The sequence below is a fragment of the Psammomys obesus genome, unplaced genomic scaffold, assembly GCF_907164565.1.
Source record: "Psammomys obesus unplaced genomic scaffold, mPsaObe1.curated_primary_1811, whole genome shotgun sequence".
Lineage (NCBI taxonomy): Eukaryota > Metazoa > Chordata > Mammalia > Rodentia > Muridae > Psammomys > Psammomys obesus.
The window spans coordinates 5,409,400-5,425,908 of NW_026591872.1; the positions used below are offsets into that span (position 1 = coordinate 5,409,400).

General features: G+C 35.9%; 1 protein-coding gene across 1 annotated transcript in view; it reads right to left on the reverse strand.

Annotated features, from left to right (window-relative positions):
* Window positions 1-16,509, reverse strand: part of Tenm1 (teneurin transmembrane protein 1) — a 1,167,432-nt gene that overhangs the window by 188,501 nt on the left and 962,422 nt on the right. Inside the window, exons 13-15 of the mRNA XM_055612144.1 lie at window positions 13,268-13,453; window positions 10,809-10,832; window positions 8,837-8,983 (exon numbers count right to left, since the gene is read on the reverse strand). Of these exons, the coding sequence (XP_055468119.1) occupies window positions 8,837-8,983; window positions 10,809-10,832; window positions 13,268-13,453 (357 nt within the window). The remainder of the gene's footprint in view (window positions 1-8,836; window positions 8,984-10,808; window positions 10,833-13,267; window positions 13,454-16,509) is intronic.

The window sequence follows — 16,509 nt, forward strand, 5'->3', positions numbered from 1 at the left end:
AGAGAGAGAGAGAGAGAGAGAGAGAGAGAGAGAGAGAGAGAGAGAGAAAGAGAGAGAGAAGGAGAGGGGGAGAGAGAGAACCCACCACTATCACCATTATCATCAAAATAACAGAAATTAACAATCATTGATCATTAGTATCACTCAACATCAACGGAATTAATTCCTTAGTAAAAAGACACAAGCTAACAAAATGGATGCAAAAACAGGATCTACTGCATATATGAAATATATCTTGGCAACAAAGATAGACATTACCTTACAGTAAAGGGCTGGAAGGAGATTTCCAAACAGGTGGACCCAAGAAGCAAGCTGGAGTAGCCATTCTAACATCTAATAAGATAGACTTACAACCAAAATTAATGATGGTGAAGAATATTTCATACTCATCAAAAGTAAAACCCAACAAGGTATTGTCTCAATTCTGAATATCTCTGGCCCAAATGCAAGGGCATCCACTATCATAAAAGAAACATTACTAAAACTTAAATCATACATTAATAGAGGGAGACTTCAACACTCCACTCTCACCAATGGACAGGTCATTCAGACAGAAAATAAACAAAGAAATAGTGAAACTAACAGATGTTATGAATCAAAAGGACATAACATATCTATAGAACATTTCACCCAAACACAAAAGAACATATCTTCTCAGCACCTCACAGAACCTTCTCCAAAATTGGCCATATACTTGGACAGAAAGCAAGTCTCAACAGATAAAGAAAACTGAAATAACCCCTGATCTTATCAGATCTTTATGGATTGAAGCTGGACTCCAACAACAACAGAAACAACAACAACAACAACAACAACAACAACAACAACACACACACACACACACACACACACACACACACATACACACACCCTACAAACCCATGGAAACTGAACCACTCCTTACTTAATGACCACTGGAGGATGAAGGAAGAAATAAAGAAATTAAAGACTTTCTAGAATTCAATGAAAATTAATGTATAACATACCCAGCATTATGGAATGCAATGAAAGCAGCGCTAAGAGAAAAGTTCATAGCAATAAGTGCCTTCATAAAAAAAATATAGATATCTCCTACTAGCAACTTAACAGCACACCTGAAAGCTCTAGAACAAAAAGAAGCAAGCACACCCAAAAGGAGTAGACAGCAGTAAGTAATCAATCTCAGGGCTGAAATCAATAAATAGGAGTAGGGGTTGGAAAGAGGGCTCAATGGTTAGGAGCACTGTTTGTTCTTTCAGAGGTCCAGAGTTCAAATCCCAGCAACAATATCATGGCTCATAACCACCTATATACTCTATTGCCCTCTTCTGGTGTGCAGGTATACATGCAGATAGAGCAAAGCTAGGGTCAGATGGAAGGGGAAGAGGACCTCAGTGGAATTGAAGAAAGGCATGGGAGGAGATGATGGAGGAAGGGTGGGATTGGGAGGGAACGAGGGAGAGGGATACAGCTGGGTTACAAAGTGAATAAACTGTAATTAATATAAAAAATAAAAATATGAAAAATAAATATAAAAATATAAAAAAGGAAATGATCAAAGCATTTTATAAGCATACATAAAATGTCATAATAAAACCCATTATTTTATACAATTAATAAATGCTAATAAAATTAAAATACATGTATAAAAAAATAAAAAACCAACCAACTAACCAAACAAAAATCAATCAAACTTAGAAGCAAATACAACAATACAAAGAATCAATAATTCTGCTTATTGTGAATAAAGCTGCTATGAACAAAGTTGGGCAAATGTCCTTGTTCAATGGCTGAGCATCTTTCAGATGTATTCCCAGGAGTGGTATAGCTAGATTTTGAGGTAGCACTATTACCAATTTTCAGAGAAAGTGCAAGATTGATTTCTAAAGAGGTTGTACAAGTTTTATCCTCACCAGCAGTTGAGGAGGGTTCCCCTCTCACCACACCTTCTCCAGGATGTGTTGTCACTTGGACTCAGTGACATGGACTCAGTTGCTGGATCTTAGATTACCTTCCCCTGTGGAGGGGGCAGCCTTGTCAGGCCACAAGGAAGAGGATGCAGCTAGCTTTGATGAGACCTGATAATCTAGGGTCAGCTAGTAAGGGAGTAGGACCTCCCCTATCAATGAACTAGGGGAGAGGGATAGGGACAGAAGACGGAGGGAGAGGGGCCAGGGTACAAAGTGAATAAATGGTAATATATAATCAATCAATTTAAAACAGAATCATAAAGGAGAACAAGAGAATACACATTTGAAAAAAAGAAGTCAAAATATCACTATTCGCAGATGATTTGATATTATATATGAATGAGCCAAAAGAATTCTACCGGAGAACTTCTTCAGCTGATAAGCACCTTCAGCAAAATGGCTGGATACAAAATTAACTAAAAAAAAAAATCAGTAGTCCTCCTATATACAAAAGACAAAAGGGTTCAGAAAAAAATTAAGGGAACAACACCCTTTAAAATAGCTGCAAATAAGATAAAGTACTTTGGTGAAACTGTAACCACGCATGTAAAAGACCTGTAAAAACAAAACAAAACAAAAAAAACCTTCAAGTCTCTGAAGAAAGAAATTGAAGAAAATATTAAAAGATGGAAAGATCTCCCATGTTCATGGATCGGTAAGATTAACATAGTGAAAAGGGCTATCCTACCAAAAGTAATCTACAGATTCAATGCAATTACCATCAAAATACCAACACAATTCTTTACAAAACTTGAAAGAACAATTCTCAGTTTCATATGGAAAAACAAAAAACCCAGAATTGCTTGTACAGGATTGTACAATAACAGATCTTCTGGAGGTAGCTGCATCCCTGATCTCAAGCTATACTATAGAGCAAGAGTAATAAAAATTGCATGGAACTGGCATAGAAACAGACTGGTGCATCAATGGAATTTAATGGAAGACCCGGGAATAAACCCACACACCTCCTGATAATTGATTTTTGACAAAGAAGCCAAAATCATACAATGGAAAAAAGATAGAATCTTCTACAAATGGTGCTGGTCTAACTGGATGTCTACATGTAGAAAAAATGCAAACAGATCCATACTTATTACCTAGCACAAACCTAAAATCCAAGTAGATCAAAGACCTCAACATGAAGCCAGACACACTAACCCTGTTAGAAGAAAATTGGGGAAGAGCCTTGAGCTCGTTGCCACAGGAGACAACTTCTTGAACAGAACACCAACACCACAGGCTCTAAGATCAACAATCAGTAAATGAGACCTCTTGAAACTGAAAAGCTTCTGTAGAGCAAAGGACACAACCAATAAAACAAAATGACAGCCTACAGACTGCGAAAAGATCTTCATCAAGAGAGGGCTAATATCCAGAATATAGAAAGAACTTAAGAAGTTAAACACCGAGCAGGCTCGTTGATCACTTCCCCCTGAGGGGGGAGCAGCCTTACCAGGCCACGGTAGAGGACAATGCAGCCACTTTTGACGAGAACTGATAGACTAAGATCAGAAAGGAGAGGAGAACCTCCCCTATCAGTGGACTTGGGGAGCGGCATGCATGCAGAAAGGAGAGGGAGGGTGGGATCGGGAGGGGAGGAGGGAGGGGCTTATGGGGAGATGCAAAATGAATAAAGTGTAATTAATAAAAAATTAAAAAAATATATAGAAAGTGCATTACAAAAAAAAGAAGTTAAACACAAACAAACCAAGTAATCCAATTAAAAAATGGGGTACAGAGCTAAAGACAGAATTTTGAATAGAGGAATATCGAATTGCAGAGAAACACTTAAAGAAATGATCAACATTGCAAATTAAAACAACCCTGATATTTCACCTTACCCCCATCAGGATGGCTAAGATCAAAAACTCAAGTGAGAATACATGCTGGAGAGGATATGGAAAAAGAGGAATCATCCTCCATTGCTGGTGGGAGTGTACACTTGTGAAAGCACTTTAGAAATCAATATGGTGCTTTCTCAGAAAATTAGGAATAGTGCTACCTCAAGATCCAGCTATACTACTCTGAGACATATATCTGAAAAGATGCTCCACCATACAACAAGGTCATTTGCTCATCTATGTTGATAGCAGCATTATTCATAATACTTAGAATCTGGAAACAACCCAAATGTCCCTCAATCGAGGAATGGATACAGAAATTGTGGTCCATTTATACAATGGAATACTACTCAGCAATTAAAAACAAGGAAATCATGAAAATTTTCAGGCAAATGTTGGGAACTAGAACAGATCATCCTGAGTGAGGTATCCCAGAAGCAGAAAGACACACAGTGTATAAACTCACTTATAAGTGGATATTATACATACAATATAGGATAAACATTCTAAAATCTATACTCCTAAAGAAGCTAAACAACAAGGAGGACCCTAGGGAAGAGGCTAAAACCTCACTCAGAAGGGCAAACAGACATCAGAAGTAGCAGAAGACATGAAATAGGACTAGAGCCTTCCACAGGGGGCATCTGAAAGACTCTACCCATCAGGGTATTGGAGGAGATACTGAGACTCATTGCCAAAATTTAGGCAGAGTGCAAGAAACCTTATGGAAGAAGAAGGATATAGAAAGACATGGAGGCGACAGGAACTGCACAAAGAGAACAAAAGAGCCAAAACACCTGGGCCCAGTGGTCCCTGCAGAGACTGATACTCCAACCAAGAACCATGCATGGAGTGGACCTAGACCTTTTGCTCAGTTAACAAGTAGGTTCCCTAGTATTGGGGACAAGGGCTGTCTCTGACATGAATTCATTGGCTGGCTCTTTTATCAACTCCTCCTGGGAGTGCAGCCTTGCCAGGCTAAAGAGGGAGATGATGAAGCCAAATTTGATGAGACCTGAAAGGCTAGCATCAGATAGAAGGGGAAGAGGTCCTCCCCTATCAGTGGAATAGGGGAGGGGCTTCGGGGGGGGGAAGGGACAGGGATGGAAACTGGGAATGGGAGGAGACAAGGGATACAAAGTGAATAAATTATAATTAATTAATTAAAAAGAATTGTATTTTAAAAATTAGTCTTACTTTTTTCAAGAAGGTTCAATTGAATTTTTTGATTTAATTAAAAGACATATACAGACCAAGATTCTCATAATTAGTCACAGTCAGCTAAATATCCTCTGTCATTTTGAGAATCTTGAAAACTGAGATCACCAAATGAAAGACATTTAATGTATTCTTTGGATTAGTATATAAACATTGTAGAACTGGAATTATTGGTCTAAAATCCTAGTCGTGGGACTTTTAGTAGTTATTCCATCTAATTTTGTATCTAAAAATAAAGATCAATCTACATTTGTCATCAAAATCATCTTAGTACCACTAAAGGAAAAATGATAATTGAAACTCTCACAGAGGTGTCTAACCCTACTCCCTAAAGAGACAATCATAATCTATGCAGAACCCTTATCAAGCTTTCGATTTCCTTTTTTTATTATTATTTTATTTTTTTAATTTTATTTTTTTCTTATTAGTTACATTTTATTAACTCTGTATCCCAGCTGTATCCCGCTCCCTCATTCCCTTCCAATCCCACCTTCCCTTCCTCATCTCCACCCTGCCCCTTTCCAAGTCCACTGATAGGGGGTGACCTCCTCCCCATTCATCTGACCCTTCAGGACTGGCTGCAAGGTCCTCCTCTGTGGCCAAACAGGACTGCTCCTCCCTTGGGGGGTGGGGAGGCCAAAGAGCCAGTCATTGAGTTCCTGTTAGAAATAGTTCTTGTTCCCCTCACTATGGGAAACCAATTGGTCACTGAACTACCACGGGCTACATCTGAGCAGAGGTTCTAGGTTATATCCATTCATGGTCCTTGGTTGAGTGTCAGTCTCAGAAAAGACCCTGTGCCCAGATATATTTGGTCCTTGTGGAGCTCTGATCCTTTCCACATCATACTAACTCCCCTTCTTTCATATGATTCCCTGTACTCTGCCTAAGGTTTGGTTATGAGTCTCAGTATCTGCTTTGAAACACTGCTAGGTAGATCCTTTCAGATGCTTTCTGCGGCAGACTCCTGTCATATGTTCAATGCACATCCCATCTGTCTTTCTAAATGAGATTGATCATCTTACCCCGTGTCCGCTCTGTTGATTATCTTTTTTAGGTGTATATATTTCATTATGTTTATCATATCTTATAGGTCTATATAAGCGAGTATATACCGTGTTTGTCTTTCTCCTTCTGGGATATATCAACTCAGAATGATCTTTTCTAGATGCCACCATTTGCCTGCAAATTTCATGATTTCCTTCTTTTTGATTGCTGAGTAGTGTTCCATTGTGTAAAAATACCACAATTTCTGTATCCATTCCTCCGTTGATGGACATCTAGGTTGTTTCCAGGTTCTGGCTATTACAAATAAAGCTGCTATAAACATGGTTGAGCACATATCCCTTTTGTGTACTTGAGCAAAGTTTGGGTATATACCTAGCAGTGGTATAGCTGGGTCTTGAGGAAGCACTATTCCTAATTGTCTGAGAAAGCAACAGATAGACTTCCAAAGTGGTTGTACCAGTTTACATTCCCACCAGCAGTGGAGGAGGGTTCCCCTTTCTCCACAACCTCTCTAGCATGTGTTGTCAGTTGAGTTTTTCATCTTGGCCATTCTGATGGGTGTAAGGTGAAATCTCAGGGTCGTTTTGATTTGCATTTCCCTAAAGGCTAATAAGGTTGAGCATTTCTTTAAGTGTTTCTCTGCCATTCGATATTCCTCTGTCGAGAATTCTATTTAGCTCTGTTCGCCATTTTTTAAGTTTTCGATTTTCAATTTGCCTGTAGATACACAGTTTTTAGCAATGTTCAAAGGTCAATGAACAGTCAATAAAATCTTCTGTTTTTTGTACCCACACATTTCATAGATATTGAGAATTCATAATCCAGTAATTCATTCATGTTTAATTGATACATTCATTAAACATTTTTGGCTGCCTTGATGTGACCATGAAGCCATAAAGATGCTTGATAATTAAATATTCCGTTATTTTTATTATTTGGCAAAGTCAGGATACTTATTTTGGCTTGACATTAATTGAACCAGAAATTATACATGCATAGGTTGTTAATATATTTTGATAACATAACCTTTCAATCAATACAACAGATAAGAAATCTCTATCAGTTTCACCAATGAGGTGGATCACCATGATTACACTAATACCTCTCAGTTCCTTGTTATATAATCTTTATAAATTTAATTTATTTTTATGTGCTTACTTTTATAATTTTTAAATATCATCAGTTGAGTTTCTTACACCAAAGAGGTTAAACTATATATCTCATATAAGATTCTTATTCCATTGCTTGCTTCATCGTAAATTCTGCATACAAGTTAAATACTATTATTAATTATATTTGACAAATATATGTATGGTCCCTGACATGTATGAAGAAAACAGAAAAATATATAATTAAATGTGTTTTTTATGGTGTCTATTATAAACAAAAGGAGAAACTGAGGAGGCAGAATTTAGAGATTTTATGGAATATGTGGCTGAGTCAAGACTTAAAAAATGAAGAGATGGCATATCAGAAAACATGTATATAATGAAGACAAAGACAAAGGAACTAAAGGTGAATCTTATAGACCCAAAATTCAGCAAGACAGTGATCTATATATCAATAAGTTGAAAACAATCTCAATTTATATAGGTAGGAAATAATGTTTTTAGGAAGTTTTTAGGAAGTTCTCCCATTCTTTGTCTCTGTCTCTCCTCTCTCTCTCTCTCTCTCTCTCTCTGTGTGTGTGTGTGTGTGTGTGTGTCTGTGTCATGTCCTCCATTACATTTCACATGGTGACTTAAATTATCTCATTTAATATATGTAACCGTATTCTATGCACTTATTGCTTGTTATCAATTCTATTTTAGTTTTCCTATACATAACATAAAAGAAAAAAAATTCTTTTGCATGTGTTTTTGTGTGTATGGTGTGCATGCGTGTGTATACATGTTGTAACATATGGGTGGCACATATATGTGTATGAATGAGCATGTGTGTGTTTATGCACATATGTGGAGGACTGAAGCTGACTTGATTATTCTCCATTTTATTTCTTGAGGCAGAGTCTCTCACCCAACCCAGTGCTTAGCAGTGCAGGCTAGTTTAGCTAAGGAAACTGCTCCAGGGATTCCATATCTTTGCATTCTGGGAGGAGGGTCCTGTCAACTGATCCATCTTCCCAATTCAAAAAAGAAAATGTTACAACCATGTGAATGCCTAATACCTAACCGATTTCTTATGGATTTAAGCTCTTCATTTGAATAGAAATTATAACAAATGTAATTGTCTTACAAATACAAAAAGTAGGCCCACATTTAATAATCTACTTCACTTTTACCTAAGGTACTGTAATTAGAAAGGGATTTTGTTGTTGATTTCCTGTTTTCTTGTGCAGAAAGTTTAAAAAGTTATGTCGTGCTAAATTATCACACTAGCATTATCAGATGCTAATTATTTTGTATATACACAAAATGAAACTTTTTTGTTCTTGATTATTTAGAGCTCTCTTTCTCGTGTCTCTACTTCTTAGTAACACTTAATGACATTTAGAGGGTACAAGACAATTTCTAATAAATTTTTGTATTTAAAAGCTAAACATGATGTTTTATTAGTTTTTGAGACATAATATCTGTATCTATTTATGTGTTACAATTAAATTAGATATAATAAATGCAAAACATTTGGGGGTATTGTCCAGACATAATACTTTTCTACAAATAATATCTTTAAAATGTTATTGAAATTAAAAATAGTGCAACTCCATATACCTCAATATTATTGGTACTTAAGAGTCTAATTTTTTGCCCTTGTCCAAGTTGGTTAGTACTAGATGTATGTCTATTGCTTTCTTACATGAACATTTTGTAAATAACTCACCTCCATCATTGTCCAAGTTGTCACCACAAAGCATTTCCATGACAATGTTGCAGCCAGTTCCACTCCAACCAACTTGACACACACAGTGCCAACCATTTTGATCCAGGGTACATCTTCCATTTCCAAAGCAGAGCCCTGGACAGCCATCTGAACAGACAGCAGAGGGTAACAATCACAGAACCATCAGAATGGGTGGGGTTGGCTAAAAGTGATGTATCTGCCTACAGGGAAGAATTTAATCATCTGAGCTCTGTTCAGGTGTGGTGCTGAATAAATGCAAGAGGAGCTTGCTTACTTGCAACACCTTCCCAGGGAACTTGTTATCCCTGACTTTGCAATGTTTTCCCTTAGAGAGCCAATTAAGTGTTATTAATGCTAAACCCAATTCCCAACCTCTGGTTCAGATAGGAAGAAAATTGTAGTGGGGACAAGAAATGTTTTTTTGTTTCTTTTTGAAAAAATGTACTTCCTCATCTCTTTCAAAACTGGATAGATGATCCTGTATCTAGTTATGGCCAATAAGTTGGAGAAAGACAGCAGTTTCTATGAAAAGAAACTTTTTTCAACCACGTCTAGCCTGATGATTTTTCCCATGTGATCTAGTGCTTCAGGACATAGGTAAGATGGTTTATAATTCAGACCACAGCACTGTGTATTTTCTTATTCCTTAAAATGTGCTACACTTCACTTGCATCTATTCAGATTTTCAAGATTATTATTGATCTGAGGGCAAAGCACTGGAAATTTTACTTCTGTGATATCTCTTGCAAAAGCAAGCATATTATTGTGTTTATAATAAGAATACTAAGCACTCAGAAAATGTTCATGGGATTAGAAGATGCCATACATAGACTTTCAGAATTCTAGAGAGTAACTGGAAAAATATACTCAAGAGAAAGTATAGATTTTTAAATAGCTTTTAAATAGTTTTTAAAGCACAAATACAGAAAATAATGCTTCTTTAGAATTCAGCTTCTTTTTCTTTAGTTCCTCCTAAAAAGTGTTTTGCTCTTTTTACTAGTACGTCAGAGTTACACTCTATCAAAAAGAAACTGTGATGTTCTAAGTGATCACTGCCAGATATATAGACACAATAATATATATGTTAATAGTAATTATTATTATAATTAATATACATCTTGAGTATTTTCTCAATAGTTATTCAAGACCAGACCTGGCTTTTATTAAGGGTAATCCAATCAACATTCTTTTTAATGTATGTCTTCAAAAGAATATTTCAGAAGGATAAATGTAAACATAAGTTTTAGAATATCATAGAAGTAGCCCATCTTCTTTCCAAATTGTTTTCCAAGGAAACAAAACTTTAAAATAGCACATGGCTCGTAGAAATAATAAATATTATTGGTATCATATCACTAAGCCATTGCATAGAATGAATCTACATATCTTTAAAATTGGAATTTTTCTTCTTTTATTCTTATGGGTGCTCATTGTAGAAAAATAAAACAAGGTTATTTGGAACACAAAAACGCTACGTATTTGACAAAAAATCACTTGTTGTCTGTATCAAAGGCAAATCCCTGGAGTGATAGAGGATAAGGTACTTAGAATGACCAAAAAAATATATATGGACAGAGATATATATTGTTTTGAAAAATACTTTATCTGTCTACCTCAACCTAGTTTAATTAGTAATTATATATAGATGTACATATAGATGTGTGTATGTGCAACCCTACCCCACAGTTTTCTACAAAAGAACAAAGAAAAAGAGGCCTTAAAATAGCTAGTCTACTCTATATTGTAGCAATGGTGACTTGGATGCTAGAAAAACAAGTTATCTTCTAACCTCATTAGTATAAACAGTATTACATTGAGATAAAACTGTCCGAAGTAAAACAGAGAGAAGCTAACTAAGCAACCAACCAACTAAAACTAAAACACTACCTTTGTTCTCCCACATGCACATTTCTTTCAAAAGCACATTTCTGCTCTTAAGAAAAAGTCTTACCTCGAACGGCATCTAAGTAGTGAGCTAAAAGGGGGAGGGGGAGAATGATAGAATAAATTTCTGAGAGACCAGAATTATACAACATATAATCATGGCTTACCATCTGTAGCCTGGAAGGAGAAGAGCAAACTATGAGATGTTGAAATATATATAGCTCAAAACTTAGTACATTGGCTTGTGTGTTTTGTCAATAATATTTTATGTAAGAAAGTTATTAATGTCTTTTCTGCAAGATACTCTATCAGTTTTCCTTAAAACAGTTTTCCTCATATTTCACTAAAGTATAAGAACTGCATTTTTTTTACATTTCAGTAGCGACTTATATGAAAGAGCACTAACTACATCTTCTTATTTGGGATATCTTTAGGAGAGAGTTGTGGAGCAACTATCTTTAATAATTATCACAATATTTAAATCATCTCATGTGAAGGCAATAACCTCACTGTAGTGCACAATGTAATTACTTAAATTGCATCCAAATCACCCCTCCCCATATTTTTTAAATGAATCTTAAATATTTCCATAGTCATAGAACAAGACTTACTATAGAAGACTAGTATATATTACAGATTGTTTGACAGATTCTAACCATTATAACAACATAATATTACCTAAAAGTGAAAGTCATGGCACAGTCTACTAGGAAAAAAAATCTGAGAAAGAATTGTATCTCATAAAATTTACTAAAGGTAAACTCATGTTCAGGATTAGTTGGCAAACATATATTTTGTGTATATGTTTATTTATATCTTTTTGGTATTGTTTTGTTTTTCTTATAAGAGAGAAAGATTATGAAACTGTGTAAGTAGAGAGGTGGGAGGATTTTCAGGGAGTTAGGAGAGGAGAAAGAATATGGTAAAATATATTGTTTAAAGGCTAGCTCTTTGACCTCCCCAGGCCCCCTTGGGAGGAACAGCCTAGATAAGCCACAGAAGAGGATATTGCAGCCAGTCCTGGTGAGACCTGATGAGCTAGGGTCAGATGGAAGGAGAGGAGAACCTCACCTATAAGTGGACTTAGAGAGGGGCAAGGAGGAGATGATGAAAGAGTGGGTGGAATTGGAAGGGAATGAGAGAGGGAGCTACAGTTGGGACAGAAAATAAATAAACTGTAATTAATATAAAAATAAAAAAATTATATCAAAAATAAAAATAAATCATCAAAACAAAAGATTACTCTTGTCTTTGGTTGGTGCACATTTTTTGTATAGTCATGAAAATCCAGTGGAACACTGTGACCCATTTCCTTAGTAGAACAATGGGAACTGTATAATTGTATTTATTCTATTGTATATTTACAGTGGTTAGTTTTGAATATAACTTGACACAGTCTAGAATTAGCTGGGAAGAATGTTGATAAGGAGTTGTTTGGATAAGTTTGGCCTGTAAGCATGTCTATAGGAGATTATTGTGATTATATTATTCAAAATGGGAAGACTGACATACTGTGGTAGTACCACTCCCTATGCAGGGGATGCTGAACTATAGAAGGAAGGAGAAAATGAGCTCAGTACAAGCATGCATACATTTATTGTGCATCATTACTGATTATTAAAGTGATTTGCATAATAGCTCCTGCCACTGTGACTTCTTTTCTATGATGTATTATAACCTGGAACTGTGAGTTAAAATAAACTTTTTGTAACCCAAGTTGATTTTATCAATGTATTTTATCACAGAAACCAAAATAAATACAATTAAGAAAAATAGAAGAAACCTTTGTGGCAGATATGTACACAAGTAATAGGTTTTAGATTTTTTTGAAAGATAAACTATTTTATAGCAGAAACCTTAAATATTAGTAATCTCATTTATACTATGCATACCATGCAACATGTTAATATTACATAGGCACCTTTTCCTACAGAGTGTCCTGTCTAACTATGATTTGAAAATGTGTGAAACTGATGACAAGGTTATGAAAAAAAGGGAATGCTTCAGTACAAACTCTGTACTACTTAATAAAGATGGACAATTCCACACAGATATTCTATTGATAATAGGTCGGGAGGGTCTTTTTTGTATACATTAAAGACAGCTTCTAACAATGTCAAATGGGCTCTTTTCAAGGACTCCCTTTTAATGAAATTGCCTTTAGATGCTTCCAACAAAAATAACTTATACTTTTCAAAAGGAAAATGGACAGTGAATGCTATTATCAAAAAAAAAAAACACTTGACTTATTAACTAATGATACTTTATTCCAATGTATTATCTTTCGAGTAACTCAAAGTGTTTGAAAGCAGAAAATATAAGGAACATTGAAATAATAAGAAAAGACCTGATGAAAGAAATATTTACAATACTATCAAAGAAGAAACATAAAAATTTATAGCCAATATTCTCCTCCCCCTCTTCTCCAGCTTCAAATTCTGTGAATATCTTGGCAACTGACTCACTAGAATGCTCTTACTTTTTAACTAGCCCAACTTACTTTAATGAAAATATACTGATACTTACCAATTGTGCAGTGGTCGCCCTCCCATCCGGGGCTACACTCACATTTTCCATCTTTGCATTGGCCATGCTCAGCACAGTGAGAGTGACAGGAATGTTCCTCACATGTTGGTCCTACCCAGCCTTCTTCACATTGACATATTCCTCTTGAGCAGACCCCATGACTACCACACTCCATGGTACAGAGCTCTGTAGAAATTCAAAGAATTCATGTTAACACATTTAGTTAAAGTCAACAACCATTTTTTTCCCTAAAGTCATCAGAATGAACAAACAACACAGGCAACACTGATACTTTAAATGAAATGTTTATGAACATTTTAAAATACATAAACAAAATATCAGAAACATTTCTTGTACCCGAGTACAATACATGGAACTTTGCAAAGAAGGTAGTTAAGACTCTATGAATAAAATGAATTTAGGTCAAATTGATTTTAAGAATTCTATAGAATGATAATGTTATCAAGACTTAGAAAAAAATTATGTCCAACAAGTGTCTGAAATAATTCCTTAAAAATTTATTAGGATCACAGATAATATGAATTCACAGTGGATGATGACACAGTAAAAGTGTTCAGGAAGTACTCAAGAAGACAATATTGGAAGGAAACTAACATAATAAAATTCAAAACACACAAAAAGGCAAAGTTCCCAATGACAGCAATCAACTGTTTTCACTGATCACACAATCAATATCTGCATTTATTTTAAGCGTATTAAACGACTCCTTGTTGATTAAAGTACATGGCCTTCTTATCCTCAAATGATATTCAGTGTTTAGCCAATATAATGATGGTGTGTACTGGCTTTGCCAAAGTTGTCTGCTTTGTCTCCTTTACTTTTTGATGAGAAATGTTGAATATTAATAAAATCTTGACAGTAGATAAAGCAACATCAAATCATGCAAGCTTCTTTCTTATCTAATTCTCTTGCCAGAAGAGAAGGGACAAAAGTTTATTGAAGAAATCCAATATGTTTGGTGTTTTGTGGTCAGACATCCTTGAAAGGAAAAAAGAGTATTCTGGAAGTCGAGTTGCCATTTTCATAGTCTAAAATTTGAAATTAATTTTTATATTAAGAGTTATTCAGTTACATAATATTAATGAATTCCATAGATATCAAGATAAAATTTCAGGATGCACAATATCTTTATGATAAAGCAATGCCTGTAGATTTAGTAGATCTGTAGATTTGTTAAAATATGGATTGATTTGTTCACTGATTTATTATTGTTTATTTTCTGTATGTATGTGCTACATGTGTGTTCACATATGTGTGTTTGCATGTGTACAGGTATATATGCATGTGTTTATGTCTATGCATGGAGGCCAAAGTTTGATGTCAAGTGTTTCTTGATGGCTGTCCATTTTATTCAATGAGGAAGAGTCTCTTACTGAACCTGCCTCCAGAGAACTGTAGTCACAGGTAAACCAGCATACCTACCCTGCTTTATTATGTGGGATTAAAGATAGAAATTATAGTTCTCATTTTTTACAGAGCAAGCCTTTTATCTTTTGAGCCATCTTCCAAGCCTTCGGATTATTATTACATTTTTTGCAAGCTTTGGATTGATGGAATGTAGAGGATTTGAAATATGGGGCAAAAATAACTGATATCTCCAGCTGGAGAGGTTGTGGAGAAAAGGGGAATACTCCTCCATTGCTGGTGGGATGTAAACTGGTACAACCACATTGGAAATCAATGTGGTGCTTTCTCAGACAATTAGTAATAGTGCTTCCTCAAGATCCAGCTATACCACTCCTAGGCATATACCCAAAAGAGGCTCAAGTACACAACAAGGACATTTGCTCAACCATGTTTGTAGCAGCTTTATTTGTAATAGACAGATCCTGGAAAAAACCCAAATGCCCCTCAATGGAGGAATGGATACAGAAATTGTGGTACATCTACACAATGGAATACTACTCAGCAATTAAAAACAAGGAAAACATGAAATTTGCAGGCAAATGGTAGGATCTAGAAAAAATCATCCTGAGTGAGGTATCCCAGGAGCAGAAAGACACACATGGTATATACTCACTTATTAGTGGGTATTAGACCTATAAGATAGGATAAACATACTAAAATCTGTACACCTAAAAAATATAAACAAGAAAAAGGACCCGGGGTAAGATGATCAATCCTCACTTAGAAAGACAAATGGGATGGACATTGAAAGTAGGACAAAACAAGTAACAGAACAGGAGCCTACTGCAGAGGGCCTCTGAAAGACTCTACCTAGCAGTGTACCAAAGCAGATGCTGAGACTCATAACCAAACCTTTGGCAGAGTGCAGGGAATCATATGCAAGAAGGGAGAGTTAGTATGACCTGGAGAGGACAGGAGCTCCACAAGGACCAAATATATCTGGGCATGGGGGCCCTTTATGAGACTGTTTCTACAACCAAGGATCATGTCTGGATATAACCTAGAATCCCTGCTCAGATGTAGCCCATGGTAGTTCAGTATCCAAGTGGGTACCCTAGTAAGGGGAACAGGGACTATTTCTGACATGAACTCAGTAGCTGGCTCTTTGACCCCCCCCCCCTGAGGGAGGACAGCCTTGGTAGGCCACAGAGGAGGACATTGCAGCCAGTCCTGAAGATACCTGATAAGCTAGGGTCAGATGAAACGGGAGGAGGACCACTCTTATCAGTGGACTTGGAAAGGGGCAGAGAGGAGATGAGGGAGGGAGGGTGGGATTGGGAGGGAATGAGGGAGGAGCCTATGGCTGGGATACAAAGTAAATAACCTGTGATTAAAATAAAAAATAAAAATTATAAAAAATAACTGATATCCCTGCTTAATATCTTTGAACAACTTATCAGCATGCTCTATCTGACTTGTGTTAAGTATATACCATGTGGAATAATATGTACATTTCAAATGTCTAGTGGACTGATTTGAGATATATTTTAGTGCTATAGGTAATGGGAGTTTCTCAACTTTAGATATGATAAATAAAAGAGAAGTTAAATATATGAATGGATAATGCTGCTATTTATGAAATGGAAAATGCTTGGAAAATCACAAGAAGAACACCAGTAGTATTTCTTTATGATACATATAATGAATCATATGAAAAATCAGTTAATTATTTTAATATATATGTAGGTCAGGCGAGGTCTGGGGATACAAATTTGACAGCCTTCATTATATAGGTAATGGAGATAGTTACCCCCCCAAAGACATGCAATGGCAGAACTGCAGAGGATTTTTAATCCAGAAACATGGCTGCTGCA